The sequence below is a fragment of the Myiozetetes cayanensis genome, unplaced genomic scaffold (assembly GCF_022539395.1).
Source record: "Myiozetetes cayanensis isolate MyiCay16 unplaced genomic scaffold, myiCay2020 scf22, whole genome shotgun sequence".
NCBI lineage: Eukaryota > Metazoa > Chordata > Aves > Passeriformes > Tyrannidae > Myiozetetes > Myiozetetes cayanensis.
Window position 1 is genome coordinate 6,350,356 of NW_026087434.1, and position 21,966 is coordinate 6,372,321.

Sequence of the window (21,966 nt, forward strand, 5' to 3'; positions counted from 1 at the left end):
TGAAAGGGAAAATAAGGGCGGAACTAGGTAAAGCCAGTTCATACCCAGAGGAGGTGTGGTCCTGTCCTCTACCTGGCTGTGGTCACAGTCTTGTGAAATATAAAAGGAGAAGGCAGCTGTTTCTTAAGCTATCTGGTGCCAGGATCCTGTGGCGAGAAGGAAGGGAGGTGCTGGAAGAAATGCAGAGCAAGAAGTTTAGAGTGTCGGCTGGAAAAGGTGTGGGACACACCAGTGCCCTGAGCCTCAGGAACACCGTCAGTCCTTCCCTGAAGGCCTGTTTGCTGGGCTGAGGGTTGCATGGTAGCTGCACTCCCTTCCCCAGCGGGCTGGCTCGGAGGAGAAAGGAGCTGCCATGTCCCGAGGAGGAGGAGCAGGACGCGGCGCTGCCAAGCCCCAGGACCAGGGGTGGGCATGGATGGTCCTGCTGGCTGCAGTGGTGCTGCAGGCTCTGACACTGGGCTTCCCCTGCTGCATCGGGGTCTTCTTCACGGACCTCCAGCAGGAGTTCCATGCCAGCAACAGCGAGACGTCGTGGTTCCCGTCCATCATGGTGGCCGTGCTGCATGGAGGGGGTGAGTAACTCAGGGAACAGCCTCCTCCTCCTCCTCCTCCTGTCCTTGTGCTGCTGGTGGGGGGATGTAACGAGGACACTTCTAGCATTTCATTAGGTGGGCAGTAGAAGGAACTAGGAGGTGGAGCAGAGTGGTTGGCATTGCACAGCATCTCCCAGCCACTTGGATCCCGCAGCCCAAAGCTAAAGTGCCCACAGATACCCTCCTGTCACTCCCACAGTCAACCAAGACCCTTTGTCAAAGAAAATGAATCCCTTTCTCAAGCCCAGCTTTTCCAGACCAGCAATAATAGAAAGTTGTTTCCCACAGCAGCTCCTTGAATAAGCTGGCATGTAGTGCTGGAGCTTGGGTGCTTTCTTGGTTCATCCTCTGTCCACGAGAGCACATCTCCTTCCAAGTGCCACATGACAACTGTGTTCTTCGGGGCTGGAGAGAGGCCAAAAGCCAAGCTCCTTCCAAGCTGCCAGCTGAGGCAGAGGTTTAAAAGCAGCTCTTTGGGCGGTGGCAAGGAGCTCACACCCACTCAGGGTGGACAAGAGCAGGGCTGGATCGGTGCAGAATGTGGGTCAGGCGGCACCCTCTGTGTGGAGGGGGGGTTGTGCTATGATGTGGATTGTGGAGGGAATCGCTGGTATTTTTCCCCATCCACAAAGAAAATGTGGGAGCAGCACAGGACAGCAGTCCCCGATTGCACACACAGATGGGGGAATTCTCTTCTACTTCTGCAAAGAGGAGAAAAACAAATCCCCAGCAGCTTGAGGGCTTCCCAAGGAGTGGTCCGTGTTTCGGTGGCCCCTCCATGTGCAACTCCTGTGCTCATTTGATAAACAGATGACCCAAACCCCACCAGGCAAAGGAAGCAAAGTACCCAGTGTTGTCCCTGTATCCAAGCTGCTCCTGGAGTTCATACCTGCTCCCTTCCCATGCTGGTGAAAGTTGACACTACATTATATATTAAAAAGAAACAGGACCCAGGGTCACGCTGGTGTGAAGGCTGTGGCAGGTTCAGTCTCTCCTGTGCAGGACTTGGCTGAGATCCACCTGGCACGGAATTGAAAGTTTGCACCTTAGCAGGAACAATTGGGTCCAGAATATCAAGGTGCAGATGGAAAGAGACTACAAAGGAAGCAAGAAGGGGAAAAATCCTCACTGCGAGTCAGCAGAAATAGAGCAGTGTCCTTGGGGTTTCAAATTCCAACGCTTGTGGGCATTCCCTGTGCTGCCTGCCATCCCCTGTGGTCCTGCTGTGGTTAGTGGGAAGGATCCAGTTGGGACCTGCTGGTTCTGTGAAATGGTCTCAGGAGCAACTTGGTCCCAACATATCCAGGAGGGACAACTCTGGCCGTATCCACAAGAAAGTATCAATTATCCAATCATCTTTAATGAAGTAATTGTTGTGTGGGAAGCTGGAACCGCAATAAAAACTGATATAAATACAGCCCATTAATTGATCCAAAGGTTATAAATTACATAAGGAAAGAATAGCCTCCTGTTAATGATATCCACAATAGATTTTGTCAGGGCACAGCCAGAGGGTTGTACTTTCTGTGCCAGTTATGTCTCCTCTTGCAGGCTGTTACAGCGCAGGGGGGCTTGTTCTTGTTCCCCAGTAGCACAAGGCAGGAGTAACATGACCATAAACCAGGAAGGAAAAAACCAACAAAATAATAAGATCAAAGCCCCCCCTCTCAGGCCAAGCACGTGTGGCTTTTGTTGCAGCTTCTGATCTCCTTTGCAATGGGCCAGGCTCCCTTTGATTCAGGTTCTCTGGTTACAGCCATCATCTCAGCACTTAAATCTTTCCCAAACTGCACCCTGCTGTCACCTGTGTTTCTTAAAGGAGCTTCTCTCTTTTCTTTGCCTTTATTCTTTTTAATTCAGAGGAACCAAAGGGGGGGGGGGGAGAATAATATTTGCTGCAAAAATCAGTAAAGAGGGAGGGGAAATGGTCAGAGCAACCCGTTCTCGGGGTGGACAGTGCCAGGAGAAGATTCCATGCAGGAGAGTTGGCTGCAGCTTCACAGAGCTGTGGAAGGAAACAGGGAAGGGCACAGCACAAATATCAGCTCATACCTCAGCCAAATATCTCATTACCTGTGCTACCTTCCTAGGTAAAAGCCATTAATGATTATTTTGCTATAAAATCATTCAAGAGACCTCAGGATCCTACATCTACCTCCAAAAGGGGATTTCAGGCCCTTACAGGTTCCTGCTCCTGGATATTCATGCACACATTTCTGGACTCACATAAATGCAGCACTTTTGTTGATATTATTTTCACAAAGGAAAGCACAAAAGCCCCAGGCAAGTGAGCAATAACGTTTGAAACACAGACAGCAAGTTACCAGGAACAAATAATGAAAAACCCTTATGGTTTTTAGAGCCAATCTCATTATTTTGGAGTGTTTAATTTATGCCTTCTGGCTACTTGTGTTGCTTGAACAGCAGTACCATCCTTAATGTCTTCAGCAGGAGGAAAAATAATCCAGTCACGTTTGCAGGACACTTTTTCAAAGGCCAGTGAAGTCTGAGGTGAAAATCTCCCAAGCAGATCGAAATACAGACAGCTGCACTCCTAATTTTAATAATGTTCCACTGTTCACTTGAGTGTATGGATTTTATTTCAAACCAGACATTGATTTAGGTCACAAATATGCCACAGGTTATTTTCTCTGCACTGACTGACTCCTCATTCTGCAGCTTGCAGTCATTTTGCATTTGCTTATATAACCTCATGTGTTCAGAATTGGGGGGGGGGGATCAATAAAACCTGGAAAATCTTGAGGATCCTCAAAGGAACAGGAAAAGAAACTCTACCTTCAAATCCTCTTCTGCCAGAGCATGCAGAGAGAAGCACATTCTTCCCACTGATGGTCTGCAGGTCTGAACTCATCTTTCCCTTCCCCAAAATTAAGGCTGCTTAATTTTGTGAACAAACCAGTTATTTACCACAATCTCACAGAATACAGCAAAAGTCCATTTCCAAGGGTTTTAATAAAAATCCATCACATCCTACTTGATGGCCAAAGCCCAGCAGATCTCAGGAGCCTTTCCCTCAGCTAGCAAGTTGACCAAGTACTTGGGAGGATCAGGGAGTGTATTTTCTCTTCCTGGCTCCCCCAGCTACATAAAGCTGCTGGGACAACCCTCAGGGTCTCCAGACTAAATCATTTGGACAACTGCAGCAATCCAGCAGGTACAAAATATTTCCCTCCTCACTGACTGCTTCCCTTTTTTCTTCCCTGCTTCCAGGGCCCCTCTGCAGCATCCTGGTGAAGCGGTTTGACTGCAGGTTTGCCGTGATGCTGGGGGGGCTGCTCAGCGGGCTGGGAATGGTGTCCAGCTCCTTCTGCAAGTCCATCAGCCAGCTCTACCTCACGGCTGGGCTCATCACCGGTACGTGCCAGAGAGCAGCAGGAAAAGCCAGCTGTGTGCGTGCTGGGGAGAAGGGGACGGGGAGGATCCCCACTAAGTGCTCACGTTTTTCCATTCATCTGGGAAAAAGGAGAAGGCAACATCCCCCAGTGCAGCAGGAATCCTACAGCCACTAGACCTGGCCTTCACACCCCTGTAATTGTACTCATCCAAGCTCACTGTGAAATGCTTCTCTCTGGAAAAAGTTACAGGTCTCCAGAGGGCAAAATGGAGAGCAAAGATGTCTGTTCCTTTTAGCAGCTTCTTGGCCTTTTGTCTTTCAGTAAAGCTGGATTTTTTGTTAGCTTTTTTTTTTTTTAATCTTGGAACATAATGTGTTGGGATAATGTCCTTCCCAGTTTTCCTGGGTTCATATTTCACCACTCCCAATCTGGGGAAATGTGGAAACAACTTTTTCTAACAAAAGACCATCTTGGTTTTGAACAGAAGTAATAGATGGGAACTTTTCCTTTCCAAATATTTCTTCTGTGTGACTGACGTTCAACTCTTGGTTTTTAATAACACAAAGAGATTAATTCCTTACTTTGGGACCAATTCTGGTGGATCTTGCAAGCTGAGCTGTGGCCAGTGCATAGAAAGAAAAACAAGCAACTCCCTGAGCCCTGATGAAAGTGTCAGGAAAGCAGCACTGCTTGTTGCATGTGGTACCAAACCCAAGTTTTTAATGAACAATTCCATAACAACTTTAGGAATGGCAACACGGCCCAGAAAAATGTCAGTTAGGTCAGTATATTTATCATACCTAAGTAGTTTACAACTTTACTACACAAGTAGTTTAATTTACACACCACATCCTTCTCCATTCCTGGTGTGGGTTTCTGAGTGTTAATCAACCCCTGAGGGCTGTGCAACCTGACAGGTGAGGAGATGCTTCAGTGGCAGATGAAATCACCTGTGGGTACACCCTGCATTTGGGCTGTTTTCACCCTTTAAGACAACACAGAGGGATCGCATGGGGTCATTTACCCTTTCATTCTCACCTTTAGGTCTGGGATCGTGTTTCAGCTTCCAGGCAGGGGTGACTGTGCTGGGCTACTACTTTGTGCGGTGGCGAACGCTGGCCAACGCCGTGGCCTCCACCGGCGTCTCCCTCGGCTTCACCCTGTGGCCGCTGCTGTCCCAGTACCTGCTGGATGAGATGGGCTGGAGAAACACCTTCCTCATCTTTGGAGGAATCCTCCTGAACTGCTGTGTTTGTGGAGCCATCATGAGACCCATTGGGTCACTCCCACAGCCATCCAAGCCTGGAGAGGAGCCAGGCAGCAGAGCAGAGGAGGCACAGCTGTCCAACGGGGTGCCTCCTCCCCACCCTGCGCTCCAGCAGCACGCCAGAAGGACAACGTGCCTCCAGGTGCTGCAGAAGTACCTGGCTTTTGACATCTTCTGCCAGAACAAAGGTTACCGGATTTACACTATTGGAGTGACCTGGATGATGATGGGGTTCGCGCTGCCCCACGTCTACCTTGTGCCTTACGCCATCCACAACGGGGTGGAGGAGCACAGGGCAGCTCTCCTCATCTCTGTCATCGGCTTCATCAACATCTTCATCCGCCCCCTCACAGGGCTGCTCTCGGGACACAGGGTCTTCACGGGGAGGCGCATCTACCTGTTCAGCCTGGCCGTGCTGCTCTGCGGGCTGAGCAACTTCATCTGCATCATTTCAGCCGAGTTCAGAGTCCTCATCCTCTACTGCGTCATCCTCAGCATCGCCATGAGCGGGGTCGGGGCGCTCGTCTTCCAGGTGCTGATGGATGTGGTGGAGATGGACAGGTTCTCCAGTGCTCTGGGGCTCTTCACTGTCCTGGAGAGCATCACTCTCCTCATCGGGCCCCCACTCACAGGTGAGAGGAGCTTTGAAAGGGAAAAGCTGGAGGGAAAACGGTGAGTTCGGAGCTGGTGGCAAGTGTTTGGGAAATTAGAAAAGGGGAATGAAGGAGTTTCCAAACTTATGCAGGCAGGTGAGTTGTGCAATAGGAGGAATATAAAAAGGAGGGTAGGCAAGGAATGATCAGCCCTTTCTGTCAGCTGAAGGAGGGTCATTCAACTGCAACAACAGCAGGCAGTGAAAAAAATACTCACTTGATAATCTATTTGACAGGTATGGGAGCAATGAGAGCTTTTGTCCACTGAGTGGCAAGAAGCAGAGAGGAATTACTGTGGTAGGATCTTGGTGTCTGTGAAGTGTTTCACTGCTTTGTCAGTTTGCATTGTTCTATCCACAAAGTCTCAGGGAACTGTGAACATCCCACTAAACAAATTAACTCTGATCAGAATTATTACCAGTCTTACATTATTCAAAAGCCTTATAGTAAAAGCTTCTGTTTTCCCTTCTTTCCAAGTTCTGGAGCATATTATTTTTTCTCTGGAGACAAGAAAGGAGCTAGTTATGACCCTCAATCCAATAAATTATTCACAGTTCACTCCAAATACCACTAAGTGACCTGTCCAAGATGCACCTGCTCCTGCAGTACAGCAGCAAATTCAAAAGACTAAGAAACAAATGTCAACCTGAGCATGAATCCTCACTTGAGGCTTTAGTTCTCCTCTCTAGGCAATGAACTGTGGATACTCAGCAGGAAAATACTGTCTGTTCCAATAATGTGATGGTGACATGCACCATATTTCATGGTATTCCCTCTGGTGTCAGTCACTTTTCTCAAAGAGCAAAGAAGGTCCTTTCTTGGACATCTCTGATGGAAGGGGCAGATGGGCAAAACAAAGCACAGTAAAAGCAGCACCATTTCTACTTGAAGTCCTAAAGTCTGCTACAGAAAAGTGCACTATGAAAAGAAACATCACCAATCTTTACTGAAAGACACAGGCAATTAAAACATTATTCCAATATTTCCATATAAATAAGCAGCTTACACAAGGCTTCATATATTTGAGCCAGGTATTGCCTTTCATCTCTAACATTTGTGTAAAATTACTTATTTGATATATCAGACTTCTAAATGGTTTATATTTAGGTTTATATTGAGGTTGCTTAATGTAAGTCATAACCTTGCTGTGCTGTGAAATTTTCTCCTCCCTCATTACACAGTATTAGAGACAGTTGTTCAGTTTAGAGAACCTAATATGTAAATTTTTGAGATATTTCTCAATATAGTTCTTCTGCTTTCTGATCTAGGATGTAACAGGGTGATTAATTCCAAAATCCAGCGAGTGGCAGTGGCACAGGGGTTCTCTGCTGGGTAAACTAAATGAATCAGCAGGTTGGGGGAAAATTACAATTTCCTTTCTTTTCTGATTTCTTTGTGTATTGAGAAATACTTTCAACAGAAGCAGAAACATCACCTGAATGGTGACCACAGAAAAATCCCAAACCAAGCAACCCCTAGAATTTAGAGAACTTAACCCATCAGAGAATGCTTATCTTTTGTATATGGCAATTTATTGAATTATTTAACACTGGTGTAAATTTATGCCTTTAGTGTGCATCTTCTCTTTGGCTTCTATTTCAGGTCTCCTGGTAGACATAACCAGTGATTTCCGCTACGTCTTCTACACCTCCAGCTTCTTCCTGATCTCCTCTGCATTATTCATGGGGCTCAGCTTCTGTGCTCTGGATAAAAAAACAAAACTGAGAGAGGCTTCCAAAGGACCTTCGAGTAATCCCTCCAGATACCCGTACAGCGAAACGCCAAGTGATCCACAGGCTGAAAGCCAACCCCCTCCAGCAGTCGTGTACGTCACCAGCATATGAAAATAAAGAAGGGAAGAAAAGAGCAACACGACGATGTGGTCTGGACAAAGCTACCCGTGGCCCAGCACTGATGGCGGATGGGAAAAAAATCGTCTGCTTTCCACTGCTGTCATCTTCCTTCTGCACTTCTACTCCCAGGGGTCATGTCAGGCTCCAAGAGAAGGATCCAGACCACGGGATGAGCCCCGATCCCAGCACCTGCCAAGGAGATGAAGGACAGAGAGATCTGTGCTCTCCTAAAGCAAACCATGGGACAACAGCCACAGAAGGAGACAAAAAGCTGTGTCAGTTCAACTGGGTTGAGTCACTGCCTGTAAAGAAATCATTGGAATTTCACATGCCTGTTTCGGTTGGAAATGCTGGACAGTATGGATTAATGGCTATGCACAAGGGTAGTTCTTTCACTTGTAATTTTGGTGCACAAATATCCTGGTTGCTTCCCATGCTGCAGGTGGCAAGACAAACACTTTCTACAGCAGCAGTGGGATTATTTCCCACGTCTCTAAATACTATCTGAAAGCAGCTGCGTGGGTTGCAGAACTCAGACAAGTCTCTAGTAAGAGCAATTATTTTCTCCTACAAGGTATATACGCAAGTTCATCATGCCAAGGGCAGTTTCAAGGCCTGAAAGGTTCAATTCCAGAGCATCAAAAAGAAAAAAGAAAAAACACCAAAACTTGGAGTGCCTGCTTTGTATAACTAGTGATATCTCAAGTGCTGCTTGATATATCATAAAAGAGGATTCATGGCTTGTGTAAACACACTTCAGCATTACCTGGAACCCATCTGGGGGGGAGAGCAAAGGTGCTGCCATACCTAAGAATAAGTGTATGCCTCCTTTTACAGGGTCAAATTCAAAGCAACTGTGGATATGAATTCAGCTCTTTAATCTTAGATTGTCAGACTTAATTGCACCAGCATGCTCATTATAGAGAACTTTGTACAAGCATAACTTATATTTCCTGTAAGCACAAGCAGCACTTACAAAGAAATCTGTGGGGGAAGGTATACTGAGGAAAGCCAGTGTTGCTAACTTTCCTTTCTTTACAGCCTTGACTGCAGGTGGGATTTCCTGCTCCATTCCCAGGAGTTAGGCTTCTCACTGCTCAGGTGGTGGCTGCATCAGCCTCAGCATCAGCTTGAGGTGCAAACTGTTCATATTCTGTATAATCCCTGATCCAACAGATGCAGGTAAGAGCTCACGAAACACGGCGGGTGAAAATTACTCAACGCGTTAAGAGCCATTGGAAAGATGGGAGTATAAAATGGGAGTGAAATGGAAGAAGGAACAGCTTTCAACTGAAGTACAGTGCTTACCTTGAGACCTGCGATATCAAACTCAACTGCAGTGCCTATCTAAGAACTGCCATGACAGATTCCTACCGACAAACCCACAGTTTTCATTACAGCTCCCCAGACAAAACAAGCCAACCAACCGAAAATCTGAATGAAACTACTGGAAAACTGACCTCAAGATCTTCAGAGGCTACAGTGGCTTCCCAGCTGGCCTTACACGGAGGAGGTATCAGCCCTTCAGAAGGATTCCTGCTTCCACAGCTCAGTATCTTCGCCCTAGGATTATGGAACCAGTAGACTTTGCATTTCCTGATCAAACCCATATTTAAATAAGATGATTAGTAAGTGATATCCATATCTCATCTCTCATCAAGTGTGTTTATTAACTTACGTAATGCTTACCTCGTCCATAGCTACGAAGTAAACAGGGACTGGCGCTTCTCAACTTGCCAAAACAGACTGTTGTACATTCCTAGGAAAATGATGGGGCTTTCTCCCTGCCAAAAAACAATGAAGAAGGATCAAGTCCCAAATCTCTTCTAGCTATTGCAAATAAAGAGCTAAGCAGCTGAACAGATTGACATATTTTCTGTGTGTAATTCTCAAATTTTAAATTCTCTTCACCTTTCTACATTCCCTTTCTGTATTCTTACAGAAATATGGGGTTATATGGACCCAAATCCTCCCATCACCCCAAATGTCCTGTGCAAAATAGGTAAGATATGGTGAAAGCTACAACCCATCAAAATTTATTACAGGAAAACAAAGGTTAGTTGAAGGAGCAAGGGAATGCAGCTCCTGCGTGGAGCAACTGCTCTCCCTGCAATTCTTTATCTCCGGATGGCTCATGAGAAAGGACGTGCACAGTCTGTGCTTCCTTGGAAGGGAGGACAAAATAACAGGTACTCCCAGCTGAAGCTGACACAGAGATCAGCTGCTCCTACCCCCACACCAAAGAAAACTGTTTTGACTATTTCTTAGTCATTTCTATGCACAGAAATGCAAGGATGGAAAGTCAGGGGAGTGCTTGCTAGAACTGCTTTTTGATACTCCCAGACTCATCACTGGGGTCACTGGGACTTATTTGCAGAGCCAGAGAGGTGTTTCTGGTAAGAAGAGCAATGAATTCATAAATCCATCATTTTAACGTTTTCTCAGCTTGTTGACTACAACCTTTCTAACAGCCTTACAGAACTTAAGCTGCCTGAAAACAGGGTTGTCACCCCTGGTTACCTTCCACAGACCCCTCAGAAGTAATCCACAACCCACAGGTTGGAACCGAATTCTGCACAGAGAAGAGGTAGCTTTTTAGGCTGTGTTTCCACAGGTGAATTAAGATGTCTGAGCTGCCATAGCAGAGAAAACAAAAGTGCAAGAAGCACCTTTTCCTGCTGAAATGAAACATTCACCAGGAAGTTCACACTGAAATATTGCCAGATGGCGATCCTTAAAAGCCTTAAATACTCTGCTAATGTAATATGTGGAAAATATTAATATTTGCATTTAATGTGGATATTATTTATTAATATTTAATATCAATAAACCCCAAATAAAAGTCACAGTAAACTTACACACTTTAAAAAACCTCAGAATTGCAGAATCACTTGATTTAAGATCTTGGCTTGCTGTTTGCAGACCTGGCTCGTAGATGCAAGAAAAGAAAAAACTAATAGAAATGAAAATTCCCTGAATTCTGCCTTTGGTGTGCTATCTACCCAGGCTATACCAGTCCACACTGTGCAAACTACTCCAGCAAACAGCAAGTGCTTGGAGCATTCAGACCATTAAATTATACAGCCAGTACTGGGTGAGTAAATGCAGTACTTATAAAGAGAAGTAATAGCATTTTTCCTCTTTACACACAGTTCTCCTCCCCCATTAGCCAATCCCAGTATTGCTCTGTTTGTGTTGACTGACTCCCCTGTGTTTGCTTTCTCTGCTCCTGCTTTCTCATATTACTCATTCACTTTCTACTTAATGACAGATGTGGCTTTAAAGTATGTCAACACTTACCACTTACAAAGGCACACATTAGAAGAGATTTGTTACTAGAGTAGCAAAACATTCTAACATAGTCCCGTAGCACCTTTGCTTATAATTTTCATACATATATATATCTACTCAAATATACATATATATATACACACAAATATAGATATGTATATATACATATAAATAGGTACTGACTTCAGTGGATAATTACGCTAAGAGCTGAAGTTGCTAGCACAGGCCTGTCCAACTTTTTGGACCAGGTAGAAATAAATAATTTCACTTTCCCTGTCTTCCCTTGCTGTTACCATGTTAAAATATTTAGCATAGCTGCATTCAGTGCAGCTTCTTTGCTCATCCTTCTACAGAACGTGGTCACGGGCAGATATTTTGTGCCCCCAGCTGTGTGGTTGGAGAGGTTTCTCAGCCCAGCACCCTCGTCACTGGTGCCATGAGTTCGGTGGGTCGGTGCACATTCAATTTGCTGTATGTGAAAATCAACTGCTCTTGAGATAACAAAAAAAGACAACACGTACTCACAGCCTGTTCCCTCCTTATCCACAGAAGAACCTCTGTCCATGTAATTGCTTCAATAAAAGCAATGCAAATTTCTGGAAGTCCAACTCCCTGCCTCCCCCCAAGTTTATGATGTTTATGAACTCTTACCATATATATTTACATGAATCACACCTGAACCCAGTTGCAACACGTAAAATCGCGGTGGTTCCGCTGAACTGTGTTAGTTCAGAACCAGGGAATTGCTCTGCTCTGTGCCCCTTGTAAACCAGGGTGGAATCACCTGCATCTGTGTTAATTCACTCGTCGGCTTTGCTTCATTTTTTTTTTCCAGGTAGTTTATCTCACTGGGCGTGTATTGCACCCCGGTTTTACCTTTCCCCCTCAGCTTCTAATCCTTTTGTCTTTTACAAAAGGAAAAAAAAAAGAAAAATCTGTTTTCTTCGTCCTTCTTATAGTCTTCGAGATGCAATCCCATGTTTAAACTGGAACGCGCGGTACCACCACAGCTGATAGGAAGGAGAGCAGGACTGGGATTGAGCAGGAAAACATAAACAGGCGTGAACACTCTTTGAGTGATTACCTGGGGAATGAGGAAGGGTCAGCTCCTTCCCAGAGCAAAGCTTTGCCCTATGACGAAACACAGCGAAACACCACGACACGGGGTCATTCATTTTTATATATTGATGTTGACATATATATATATTTGTATATATTATATACTTTATATGTTATTAATTTATATCTAGGGGAGGAGGAACCGCCCACCCCCACACCTGAAGGGAGCGGACCCGCCCCGCCCGCCCACAAAATGGCGGCCGCCCCGCCCCGCCTGCGGGAGACGCTCCCGCCGTGTCACGCCCACAAAATGGCGGCCGGCGGAGCGTCCTGTCTGCCTTGGGGCTGCCGGTCTGTCCCCGTCCCACGGGACACCCGGCCCCTGAACTGCCCGTGATCCGCACTGCCCGGGGCTCCAGAGGAACGGGGAGCCCATCGAGGTGTCCCACAGGCGGGCCCGCCATGGAGCTGGGGCGGCTGGAGTACCTGCAGGCGCTCGTCACCGAGTTCCAGGTGACGGACAGCCCAGGTAACAAACACCGCTGCTCGCTCGCTCCCCTCACGCTGAGTGTTTCCTCACACGCCTGACGCTTCTCCATTGCAGAGGCCAAGGAGCAGGTGCTGGCGAACCTGGCCAACTTCGCCTACGATCCCAAAAACTACGAGTACCTGCGGCAGCTGCAGGTGCTGGATCTGTTCCTGGATATGCTCACCGAGGACAACGAGACCCTCGTGGAGTTTGCCATTGGTAAGGGCTGCCCAGAACACCCTCAGCTGGCACCTGCCTGGAGGGTCGGGGGACACCAGGTCCCACACCTGGTTTGGTGGTTAATCCTCCCCTCCCCAAAAAATAAATGTGCTGATGAAGCCTCGTTTAGTGCAGAATGTGTGGAATAGGGAGAGAAATCAGAGGCAGGTATGTGCCCCCCCTTTCCCGATAGAGCTTAATGAAGACACTTTCTGAAAGGATTTTGGGGTTTTCCCCTCAGACTGTAAGTAAACACTACCTGATTGACTTTTTACTGAAATCTCTCCTATAGAGAAGCAATAATTAATACATAAATTTTGCCAGGTATATTGTACAGGTCCAGCATTACCATCCTACTATTGACAGCTGGTCTTCTAGAATGGTTACTTGACGTTTTTTAATAAATTCTCTGAGAAACTGCCTTATTGTGATTTTTTTATGGTCTGAACTTAAGCTAAGGGGCCAGATCCTGTGAGGGATTCTATGAGATGATAATAAATATACTTGAATTTTAAGGTTTGTGGCTTCTCAAAGTTTCAAGCTCAAACATTCTGTGCCTCTTGCCCAACACTGTTATGTCCATTCTCTGGTTTTCTAAAACACATGCAGTAAACTGCTGGCTTGTATCCTGTTAGGGATAAGTGATGCCGGAATCATTCTGTGGAAGCAGTTATGTGCAGCAGTTACAGTGCCCTCTAATGACACACAAGAGGAGGAATGTGCTGCTGGAAAATCTCTGGAAAGCATCAACAAAACACAGCCTAGGGAGCCGTCAAGAATTTTCCATCCAAACCTCCCAGAAAATCTGGATACTTATTTCTGTGTTAGAAACAGGACGAGCTTGAATTTGAATCTTACTGTGACAAAGACCAGGGTGTGGAGAGCTTGCCTCGTCAGACCCTTCATTCTGCCGTTTCAGGTGGTCTTTGTAACCTGTGCCTGGATAAAACTAACAAAGAGTACATCCTGGAGGCCAACGGGGTGGAGCCCATCATCAACTGCCTGTCCAGCCCCAACGAGGAGACCGTGGTGTCGGCTGTCACCACGCTGATGTTCCTCACCACGCCGCAGTCCCGGCACCAGACCACGGCCCTGCCCGTGGTGGAGTGCATGCTCCGCTTCTCCCTCTCGGCCAACAGACGGCTCAGCAACCTGGCAACCCTGTTCCTGGAGGATTACTGCTCGCCTCCGCAGGTGGAGGAGGCCAGGAACCTCAGCAAACACACGGCGCTGGGGATCCCCCTCCCCAAGGACTGAAGCTGTTTGAGAGGGAAACCGCCCTCTGTTCTCACGTTCTGCTCAGCAGGTCAGGAGCGTGTCAAACACATTAAAGAGGGAAGCTGGTCCTACCAGCACTGGGGTTTAGTTAACAAAGATGATGGTGCAGCACTACCATGGCAGCTGGGCCGAGCATGCAGCTAAAACTGCCAGCAAATATTTAAAATAAAGCAGCTCATGGCTGTTGGAAAGCAGTTTGCCAAGTGCAGCCCAGCACTCAGCTTGCACAGATAACGCTTCCCAGCAGTGGGGGGTTTTCTGCTTGGGTTATTGAGCAGCTTACATCCCCTCCAGTTCCTGGCTGATTTTGCTGCAGCTCTCCCCTTCAGTGTCAGTGACAACTGACACGGAGTGTCAACTCAAATGACTTCAAAATGTCACAGAAATTTATTCCTCCTGCAGAGAAAGAAGGTGTTTTCCTGCCGTGGCAGTTCACAATCTTTCTCCATCCCTGTGGAACTAGTTATGCCACCCTCTTATCGTGGCATAGGCACCTGAGTCACTGCACAGGGCAGGCTGTAACTATCCTTTAAATCAAGAAGTGGAAAGTTGTTTTTCTTTCATTACCACTGGTGAGGAAGGTGAAGATTTAAAAAAAAAAAATGGTTCACAGCAGTCTGGCTCATGAGAGCTGCTGTCCTGTAAAACCTTCTCTTAATAAAACATTAACTTGAATGCTGTGTAATCAGTTCTGTATGAGCTCATAAATATTTTTCTGCAGCATTTGCAGCCTTTGCCCACTCTTACTCAAGCACATGGGCCAGAAATCGAGGCCAGCTTGGTCTCCTTTCATGATCAGCCAATGAGGCAAGAGAAAACCCAAAAGCCAGGGTGGCTAAATACATAAAACTTAGAAGGTTTGGCTGTTGAGCCCAGTGCCCACTGACAGACACCCACGCTGTGTCTGCTCAAGTTTCAAGAGCTTTCCTTCTTCCTCTTTTTTTCCTCCTCTCCACCCCCAGACAGCACAAACCAAACAGGAGTGAGGTTAAACACAGACACACAAAAATCCAACCAACCCACAGCTGCTTGTGTTTTACAGTTTCTCTTCTCCAACAGCAAACACCCAAATGCTACAGAGGTGAACTGAGTGCAGAGGAATCTTCCAGAAACCCGGGGAGAGCCAGCTCTGTACCAAGTCTGACAGGGACAGCTCACTTGTTATAGCTGACCCTGAGGTGTCGGTGCTCCCTGGCTCCTGGGAATGGGTTTCCCTGGCACTGGGAAGGGCGCAGCATCCCCTTCCTGCCCTACTGCCTGCGCTTGCTTTCCAGGATGGCCTTCCAGTCGTCCGCCCAGGAGAGCAGGCGCCGGCGCGGGGCCGGCAGCTGGACGTGCCTGTTGTGGCAGCAGGTGAACAGGATGTGCTCCCAGCTCGGGTTCGGTTCTGCGCCTGGGGAGGGAAAAGGGGAAAACTGGAGTCAGCTGGGGGTGACTCCCCGGCCAACAGCCGGCGACGGAAGCGCTGTTCAAACCTTGGATGGTGTCCTTGTCGTCAAACAGCAGGTCAGCAGCTACGACGGTCTTATCTCGGGTCAGAATAATCCTCTCCACAAACTCAGGCCCCAGATGTTTCTCTACCCACTTATACTGCAGAGACAAGGAGTAAGAGAAAATCCAGCTGTAGGCTCGGTTTGCACATTGCTCGTGCCAGGTCAGCCCTAACGCAGTCATTTTTTCCCCTGTAAGCCCACAGCTATGTCTAGGAATTCCCACGTGGAGACTGGCTACTGCCCAGGACTGATTTAACCTGTGGCAGCCTTCACTCAGCACTGCCCTGGCCATGCTGCTGTTGAGTTTGTGAGCAGCACTGGCCGCTTGCCCAGAGCACGTGGATTGTGCCCATCCAAGTCCCTCCAGTGACCAAAGTCCCCCCTCCGTTCTCATGCCAGTGGCAAATAGGACTAATTCCAACACCACAGCCTCCTCGGCTCAGCATTGGCCTTTTTTGGGGTAGCTGGGTATCTCAATCTCCAGATTTAGACAGAAAGTTTTGTTGGTTGAGGGTTCTCCAGCGTGGAATCCCCTGGGAATACCCTGTCCTGGGGAACTACAACAGTTCCTTTGCTATCGCCTCCTGACAAGCTGGGCCCAGCCCAGCTCCAAGAGCCCAGGGCTCACGTGCTCCACAGTAATTCTGGCAGCCTGTGGCACTCCGAGATTCCCCATCCTGAGCTACTGCTCCGTGCCTGGGCAGCTGTTCCTCGGACAGGGATCGAGGGAAGCCTGGCAGCTGGAGCAGCCACTGCCTTCATAAAGGAATGGCTCCATCTTAGGTGGTATGAAAGAGCAAGGCCTTGCAAAAGCACCATTAAACCCAGCAAAACAAATTCTCTCCCACCTTTTCCACGATGCAGTGCTCGTATTTCCGGAGAGGACTCGTGCAAATGAAGACCTGGGTGCTGAAAAGGAAACAGCCTTCATTAGCAGTCAGGGGGGACAGTGTGTAAGGTCATGGAGAAGGGCTGCAGAGTGTCCTTACTCCTGCATGTGGATCATCTCCTTCATAGCTTCAAGGGCTCCTGGAACTGGATCCAACTTCAGGAAGAAGCCAGGCGACTCGTAGACACTGGCTACCTTGGCCTGCAAGAGGCAGAGGACAGTCAGCAGTGCCTGTGCTGTGATCCAAAATGTCCCAGCAGTTCTCCAGTTATCCCGTGTGCCACAGCCAGCAAAGGGCTCCCTTTGCAGAGGGAGGTGATGCTTCCCCCCAGGAGTGGATTATAAAATGCCTCACCTTGTGGGTTCCAGGAAAAGTCCAGCTCAGGCACACAAGAAGTCCCTCCCTGGTGGCTCCTTCGGAGCGAGGAGGCAGAGCTGACCCTGACCTGGGTTTGTTTCAGCCGTGACCCACAGCTGGGATCGCTGAACTCTGACAGAGGGAGAGCTCCCTCCTCACCCTTCCCAGCAGGTCTCTCTGGACTAACTCTTGTGAAAACCAAAGGAACAAGTTGGAGGCTTCTGCTCCTCTGCCATGCTTGGCTGAGATTTGCTGATGACTCAGGAATTTACCAGGGACAACTGGGCAGACATAGGCACTGCCCAATATCCCTCTTTTCCTTTGGAACAAGCAGGGCAAAGTGGTGACCGTGCCACTGGCCAGGGCAGCACACCCACACATTTGGGGTGAACCCCTTCAGCAAGTGAGTGTAAACATGAAAGAAACAAGATTACTGGAGGAGCAATGTTATCCCATTTTGGCTAAAGTACCCAAAAAATGGTACAGAAAGGTATTTAATATGATACAGCACAGTGGCATTTATGACCTTTAAAAGGAAATGCAGTATTTCCAGGGCAATTCCCCTGCCTTTAAGTAGGACTGACCTTCTAGTCCTTTTTTTCTTTTTTTTTTTAATTTACTGATAAGACATTTTCATACATTTTATTATTAGGAAATTCATTGGTTTGAATCCAGTTCTGGTTAGTTAATTTTAAAGATTGCTCTCTGTTGACTGTTCAGAGTGACCTGTGTTAAATCAGAGTGTTTCAGAGTAGTCACAGCCCATGGGTTTTCTCTCCCCTTATCACACATCCCATCATAGCAAAGGACCCACAGCAGTGCTGAGGCCACTTCCAGGCTTAGGTTTGACTCTCAGACAGAGAGGTTAAACTTCCAGTATCTCTTCTACCCTGAGACACACGAATCTTACCTTCCCTGGAGTCACGCTGTGAACTTCAGAGGTGTCAAAACAGCATTTTTCCACGAGCATTAAAGTCCTACGTTCCCATGCCACTGAACAATTTTGAAAACTTAATTCTTGTTAAGTATTCTTCAAAGGCAGGCTGCAGCCTTTGCTCAGAAATTGCACAAGGCAGCTTTACAGTCCAGCTGATGGTCTCTTTGCTCTACATCACCAGTGGAACATCAACATAAAAACCATTTCAATTAAGAGGCAATGAGAAGGAGCTGGCATTAAACCAGTCTCCCAGATCCTGGAGCTCACTCAGTTATCATCAACTGCAAATACTCATAAATCAACAGCCAGAAATTTGGAAGCACTACCTGATTTCACACGCAAATCAGAAGAGGTTGAGGAGTCTCTGGGTGCAGACGTGGCAATCAGATCTGCCCAGATCTCTCTTTCCATGCAAAGCCTCCCTGATCCCAGCAACAATTCCCTGGAGCTCTTCCCAAGGAGATTGAATTACAGACTCAGGGCTTGTGTCTGAAAGCTCTTTTATCCTACAGCAAGTCACCAGAAACTGGCAAGTTTCCACTACGTCACAAAAAAGTCTGGCTGTGCTGGCAAATGAAATTCGATTTGATGACTCTTAGGATCTAAAGCCATTTCCCCCCCTCCCCCCAAGAAACAAAAAGTGACTAGAAACTGAAAGTAAAACCATTTTCTTTCCTCATTTTCATGCCATCAGTGCTGAACACTTCCTTTTAACTTCCATTAGCAAGATAACAACTTGGATGCAAAACTGGAGTGACTACCTCTATCCCTAAGCTTTCCCGCTGGCACTTAAAAAAACAATTCTAGACACTTAAAAATAATTCTAGAAAATGTTGCCCCTGCTGGAGGTGTTGAATCCTTCTTTGAAACTGTCTGGGGCCATCCTAAATTCCTGGGAGATAAGTCCCTATCAAAATGGCTGCACACACAGGAGGGCAGATAGGCAAGAGCGGTAAAGAAAGTTCTGAACAAAATAAAAATGGTTTAAAAGTCTTCCTAAATAAAATGGATTCACAATGCGAAATTAATGATCAAACCAGAAATAAAACCCCAAGTAATGGCTCCAGTTTCAAGGGGCAGCTGCTCAGCACTAACAGAGCATAAACACCCCTCAGTTAGAGGCGATCCATAAATCATTAGCACGGCCCTTCCCACCCCCTGGCATGAGGGTATCCCACACCCTGGCAGTTCATGGACGGGCACAGCCGACACCTGCCACGAAGAGCCTGGTGCCCAGCTGATCCCTGGTGTCCTGCTGATCCCCTCCTTTCAGCACTGACAAACTGCAGGCTCAGTTTCCCTGCATGGACAGGAGGCCCCACAGACCCCCCGGCACAGCCTGGAAAATCCATCCTCAGTGTCTGGGCTGCTCGTTCCTGCTGAAGCTTTTCCTGCAGCTGTGGGCAAGGAGGGACCTTCCACAGGGATCCCCCTGCCTCGCAGACACCCTGCACAGCCACGGCAGAACTAACAAGGGCTCTATTTTTAAACTATTTGATGATTTTTACATAAGACCCAAAGGAGCTTCAAATCTTAAAAACTTTATAGTTGTGGCTAAAGCAGCCCAGAGCTCACTGGAGGAGACAGACACACAGCACAGCTCCATAAAGCTAATTTCCTTAGGAAGCCAGGCTAGTAATCAACAGCAAGATAAGAGCTTTCTATCACTGCAGATCTGCGTGGGACTCAAACCAGTTATCTGGTTATTCCATTGCCACACCTAAGGTCTGGGGAGAAACAGGATGAACATGAACTAAATTAGGAATTGGGAATGCCAGAAATAGAACAAAACACAATTTTCTAGATAGATCAGATTGTAGACCTTTCAAATAAGGACAAATAAAAATGCAAGACTCCTTTAATTACCTGCAATTTTTTTTGTCCATATATACCTAAATGGGATTCACTTAAGAAATACTCATTTAAACAATAAATCATGTCTGTTTATGTAAAATAATAACCAAATTCATGCCTACTCCCTATATGTACAGGTTCCTAGGTCCAGGAACTTCTCAGCATCAATAGTCATTGATTAGAGCTCGGGCAGTTTGGAGCCTGTGGAAATGCTGACTGGACCCAGCACTCCCATCCATCAGCCTGGTGCAGGAGCCTGGAACAGGAGGGAAATCAATGTGAATTGCTATTTCTTAGCAGTAAGAAAACCTACAGGCTCAGTACAGGGCCTTAAAATTAGCAATGAACTTCTCAAGGAAAGTGTATGGCACAGCCTGCATCAGCATCCACTGTCTCTGTAGAGTCCTCGACTGTCCTGTGGTGACCAGAGGGAAGGGCGAAAGATTCACAGTATTTTTGATTTTGCCTTGCAAACCTCTCTGATATTCATTCACTCATTAGCAGACATTAAAAATGGCAACAGTTTGCATGGATGTAGGGTGTTCCAGAGCTTTCTGCATGCTGCTCCTCATCATCACCTGCCGTGCACTCTGCTTGTCAGGGCACGCAGAGGGAATATGGACACAGGATTTCATCAGCTGTACAAACCCATATATAACATTTATATTTCTTGTCCTGCTGTGGAGCCACATTAACACTCACAGAGCACTCAGGGAGCTTTGGGTAAGTTATTACTCCTGCTGCTCAGCAAGAGGAGCACGAGTAAAGAACAAGCTGAACATGGTACAGTGAAGAGTTTTATGACAGAATTGCCCTTTGCCAGTTCCTGCACGTTTCCCTGTAAAGGGCTGGTGATCCTCCTGGAAGAAGTCACTAATTATCACTGTACAAAATAAGGCTGCATGAAACGCAAAATTAAAAATACTGTGAATGCAGGCTTCACCCTTCCCGCTGGTCACCACAAGACAGTCTAATCAATTGGTGCTCAAAAGTTCCTGGAATTAGGAAAAATATAAATATAGAGAGTAGGCATGAATTTGGTTACTATTTTACATAAAAAAGCATGATTTATTATTTAAATGAGTATTCTTTAAACGAATCCCATTTAGCCATACATGGACAAAGGAAGTTGTAGGTAACTTAAGGGGCCGTGGCTGTTTAAAAAATACCGACCCGACCCTGACCTTTGCCCACCCAGGGTGGGCAGGGAGAGGTTTCCGGGCTGGGTGAAGAGGGCGAGGCTCGCACTCACCTCCAGGTCCTCCCGCAGTTGGCGGTACTGCTCCCGCACCGAGAAGCCCCTGCGCTCCGCCAGCTCCACGCGCGGCTCCGCCGGGAAGCGGGCGCGGAATTCCCGCAGCACCGCGCCCTCGAAGTCGGCCAGGACTCCGTCCATGTCCACGAGCACCCGCAGCGGCCTGGCCGCGCTGCCCATCCCGATCCCAGATCCCGGCTCCCGGCACACGCGAGCGATGCGGGCGGCAGCGCCCCCGGCTCCGGCACACGTGGGGTGGTCATGAATATGCATGAGCGATCATGAATATGTATGAGATGGGCGGAGCTTCATCCGCGGGGGCAATCCCGCGTCCGCCTGGAAAAGCGAGAGCACCCCCCAAAGCCCCCCCGGCACCCCGCAGTGGCCGGGATGTGGCTCCCACATTCCCAGCAGGAGAAGGGCAGTGGAACAGCAGCAGCAGGGCTTGGCCAAAGCCTCAGCAAACAGAAAGGAGCACTAATAAAGTTGCACTGGGTGTGGGGATTGCCAAGGAAATGCAATTCGATTACTTCCCATGCTCTACCCGCAGCCGGTACCGCGGCCCAGGGGACAAAGGGATAAGGGAAATCCCCCCTGATGCAGGAAAGGAGGAGCACGTCAGAGCAAATCCAGTTTTGTAGGTTAAGCACCTCAGGCCAGGGCTTCTCCAGCACTGATCTGGAAAGCCAGGGTGCTTTCAGGCACCGGTTCTTCCAGGAGGAGGGTGGTAAAGGCACCAGCAGACACACCAGCTCCATACAAATCCTCTGCTGTGGCTTATCCTGCAGCAGATCCCTCCAGGACAGCAGAGAACTCCTTGGTCTGGACTCACAGCTTTTTTAGGATCGTGTTTTGGTTTGGTGGGGTTTTTTTGTTTGTTTGTTTGTTGTGAGGAAAATAAACTTTCCTCTATTTTCTTGAGATTAAAAAAAGTATTTTGGATAAACCAGATTACATTTATCAACCCATATTCCACATTTCTGTGCTCTAGAAGACAAAAATTAAGAGAGAAGTCAGACAATCCCTTCAGGGGAAGATGGCATTTGATGGTGGTCTTAACCAGGTGCAAGAACTCTCCTCCT

The 21,966-nt window shown here is 47.5% G+C and overlaps 3 protein-coding genes across 3 annotated transcripts; 2 read left to right on the forward strand and 1 right to left on the reverse strand.

Annotated features, from left to right (window-relative positions):
* The first annotated feature begins 330 nt into the window (after positions 1-330).
* Positions 331-9,428, forward strand: SLC16A5 (solute carrier family 16 member 5). Its single transcript, XM_050319134.1, has 4 exons — positions 331-572; positions 3,825-3,968; positions 4,994-5,848; positions 7,472-9,428. Exons 1-4 carry the CDS (start codon positions 353-355, stop codon positions 7,711-7,713), a joined length of 1,461 nt encoding a protein of 486 aa, XP_050175091.1. The 5' UTR covers positions 331-352; the 3' UTR covers positions 7,714-9,428.
* Positions 9,429-11,449: 2,021 nt separating this feature from the next.
* ARMC7 (armadillo repeat containing 7) lies at positions 11,450-14,773 on the forward strand. Its single transcript, XM_050319627.1, has 4 exons — positions 11,450-11,484; positions 12,297-12,601; positions 12,677-12,820; positions 13,740-14,773. Exons 1-4 carry the CDS (start codon positions 11,450-11,452, stop codon positions 14,075-14,077), a joined length of 822 nt encoding a protein of 273 aa, XP_050175584.1. The 3' UTR covers positions 14,078-14,773.
* A 334-nt stretch (positions 14,774-15,107) lies between these two features.
* Positions 15,108-21,168, reverse strand: NT5C (5', 3'-nucleotidase, cytosolic). Its single transcript, XM_050319146.1, has 5 exons — positions 20,882-21,168; positions 16,581-16,681; positions 16,440-16,500; positions 15,574-15,688; positions 15,108-15,491 (listed from the first exon to the last, which is right to left on the reverse strand). Exons 1-5 carry the CDS (start codon positions 21,155-21,157, stop codon positions 15,349-15,351), a joined length of 696 nt encoding a protein of 231 aa, XP_050175103.1. The 5' UTR covers positions 21,158-21,168; the 3' UTR covers positions 15,108-15,348.
* Between the last annotated feature and the right edge of the window lie 798 nt (positions 21,169-21,966).

Coding starts and splice junctions, on each gene's coding strand:
- SLC16A5 (XM_050319134.1), top strand. CDS start 353: ATGTCCCGAGGAGGAGGAGCAGGACGCGGCGCTGCCAAGCCCCAGGAC. Junction 3,969..4,993: donor CACGGCTGGGCTCATCACCG/GTACGTGCCAGA, acceptor TCTCACCTTTAG/GTCTGGGATCGTGTTTCAGC. Junction 5,849..7,471: donor CATCGGGCCCCCACTCACAG/GTGAGAGGAGCT, acceptor CTTCTATTTCAG/GTCTCCTGGTAGACATAACC.
- ARMC7 (XM_050319627.1), top strand. CDS start 11,450: ATGAGTTCGGTGGGTCGGTGCACATTCAATTTGCT. Junction 12,602..12,676: donor CCAGGTGACGGACAGCCCAG/GTAACAAACACC, acceptor TCTCCATTGCAG/AGGCCAAGGAGCAGGTGCTG. Junction 12,821..13,739: donor CCTCGTGGAGTTTGCCATTG/GTAAGGGCTGCC, acceptor CTGCCGTTTCAG/GTGGTCTTTGTAACCTGTGC.
- NT5C (XM_050319146.1), bottom strand. CDS start 21,157: ATGCATATTCATGACCACCCCACGTGTGCCGGAGCCGGGGGCGCTGCC. Junction 16,682..20,881: donor AACTGCGGGAGGACCTGGAG/GTGAGTGCGAGC, acceptor TGCCTCTTGCAG/GCCAAGGTAGCCAGTGTCTA. Junction 16,501..16,580: donor GAGATGATCCACATGCAGGA/GTAAGGACACTC, acceptor TTTCCTTTTCAG/CACCCAGGTCTTCATTTGCA.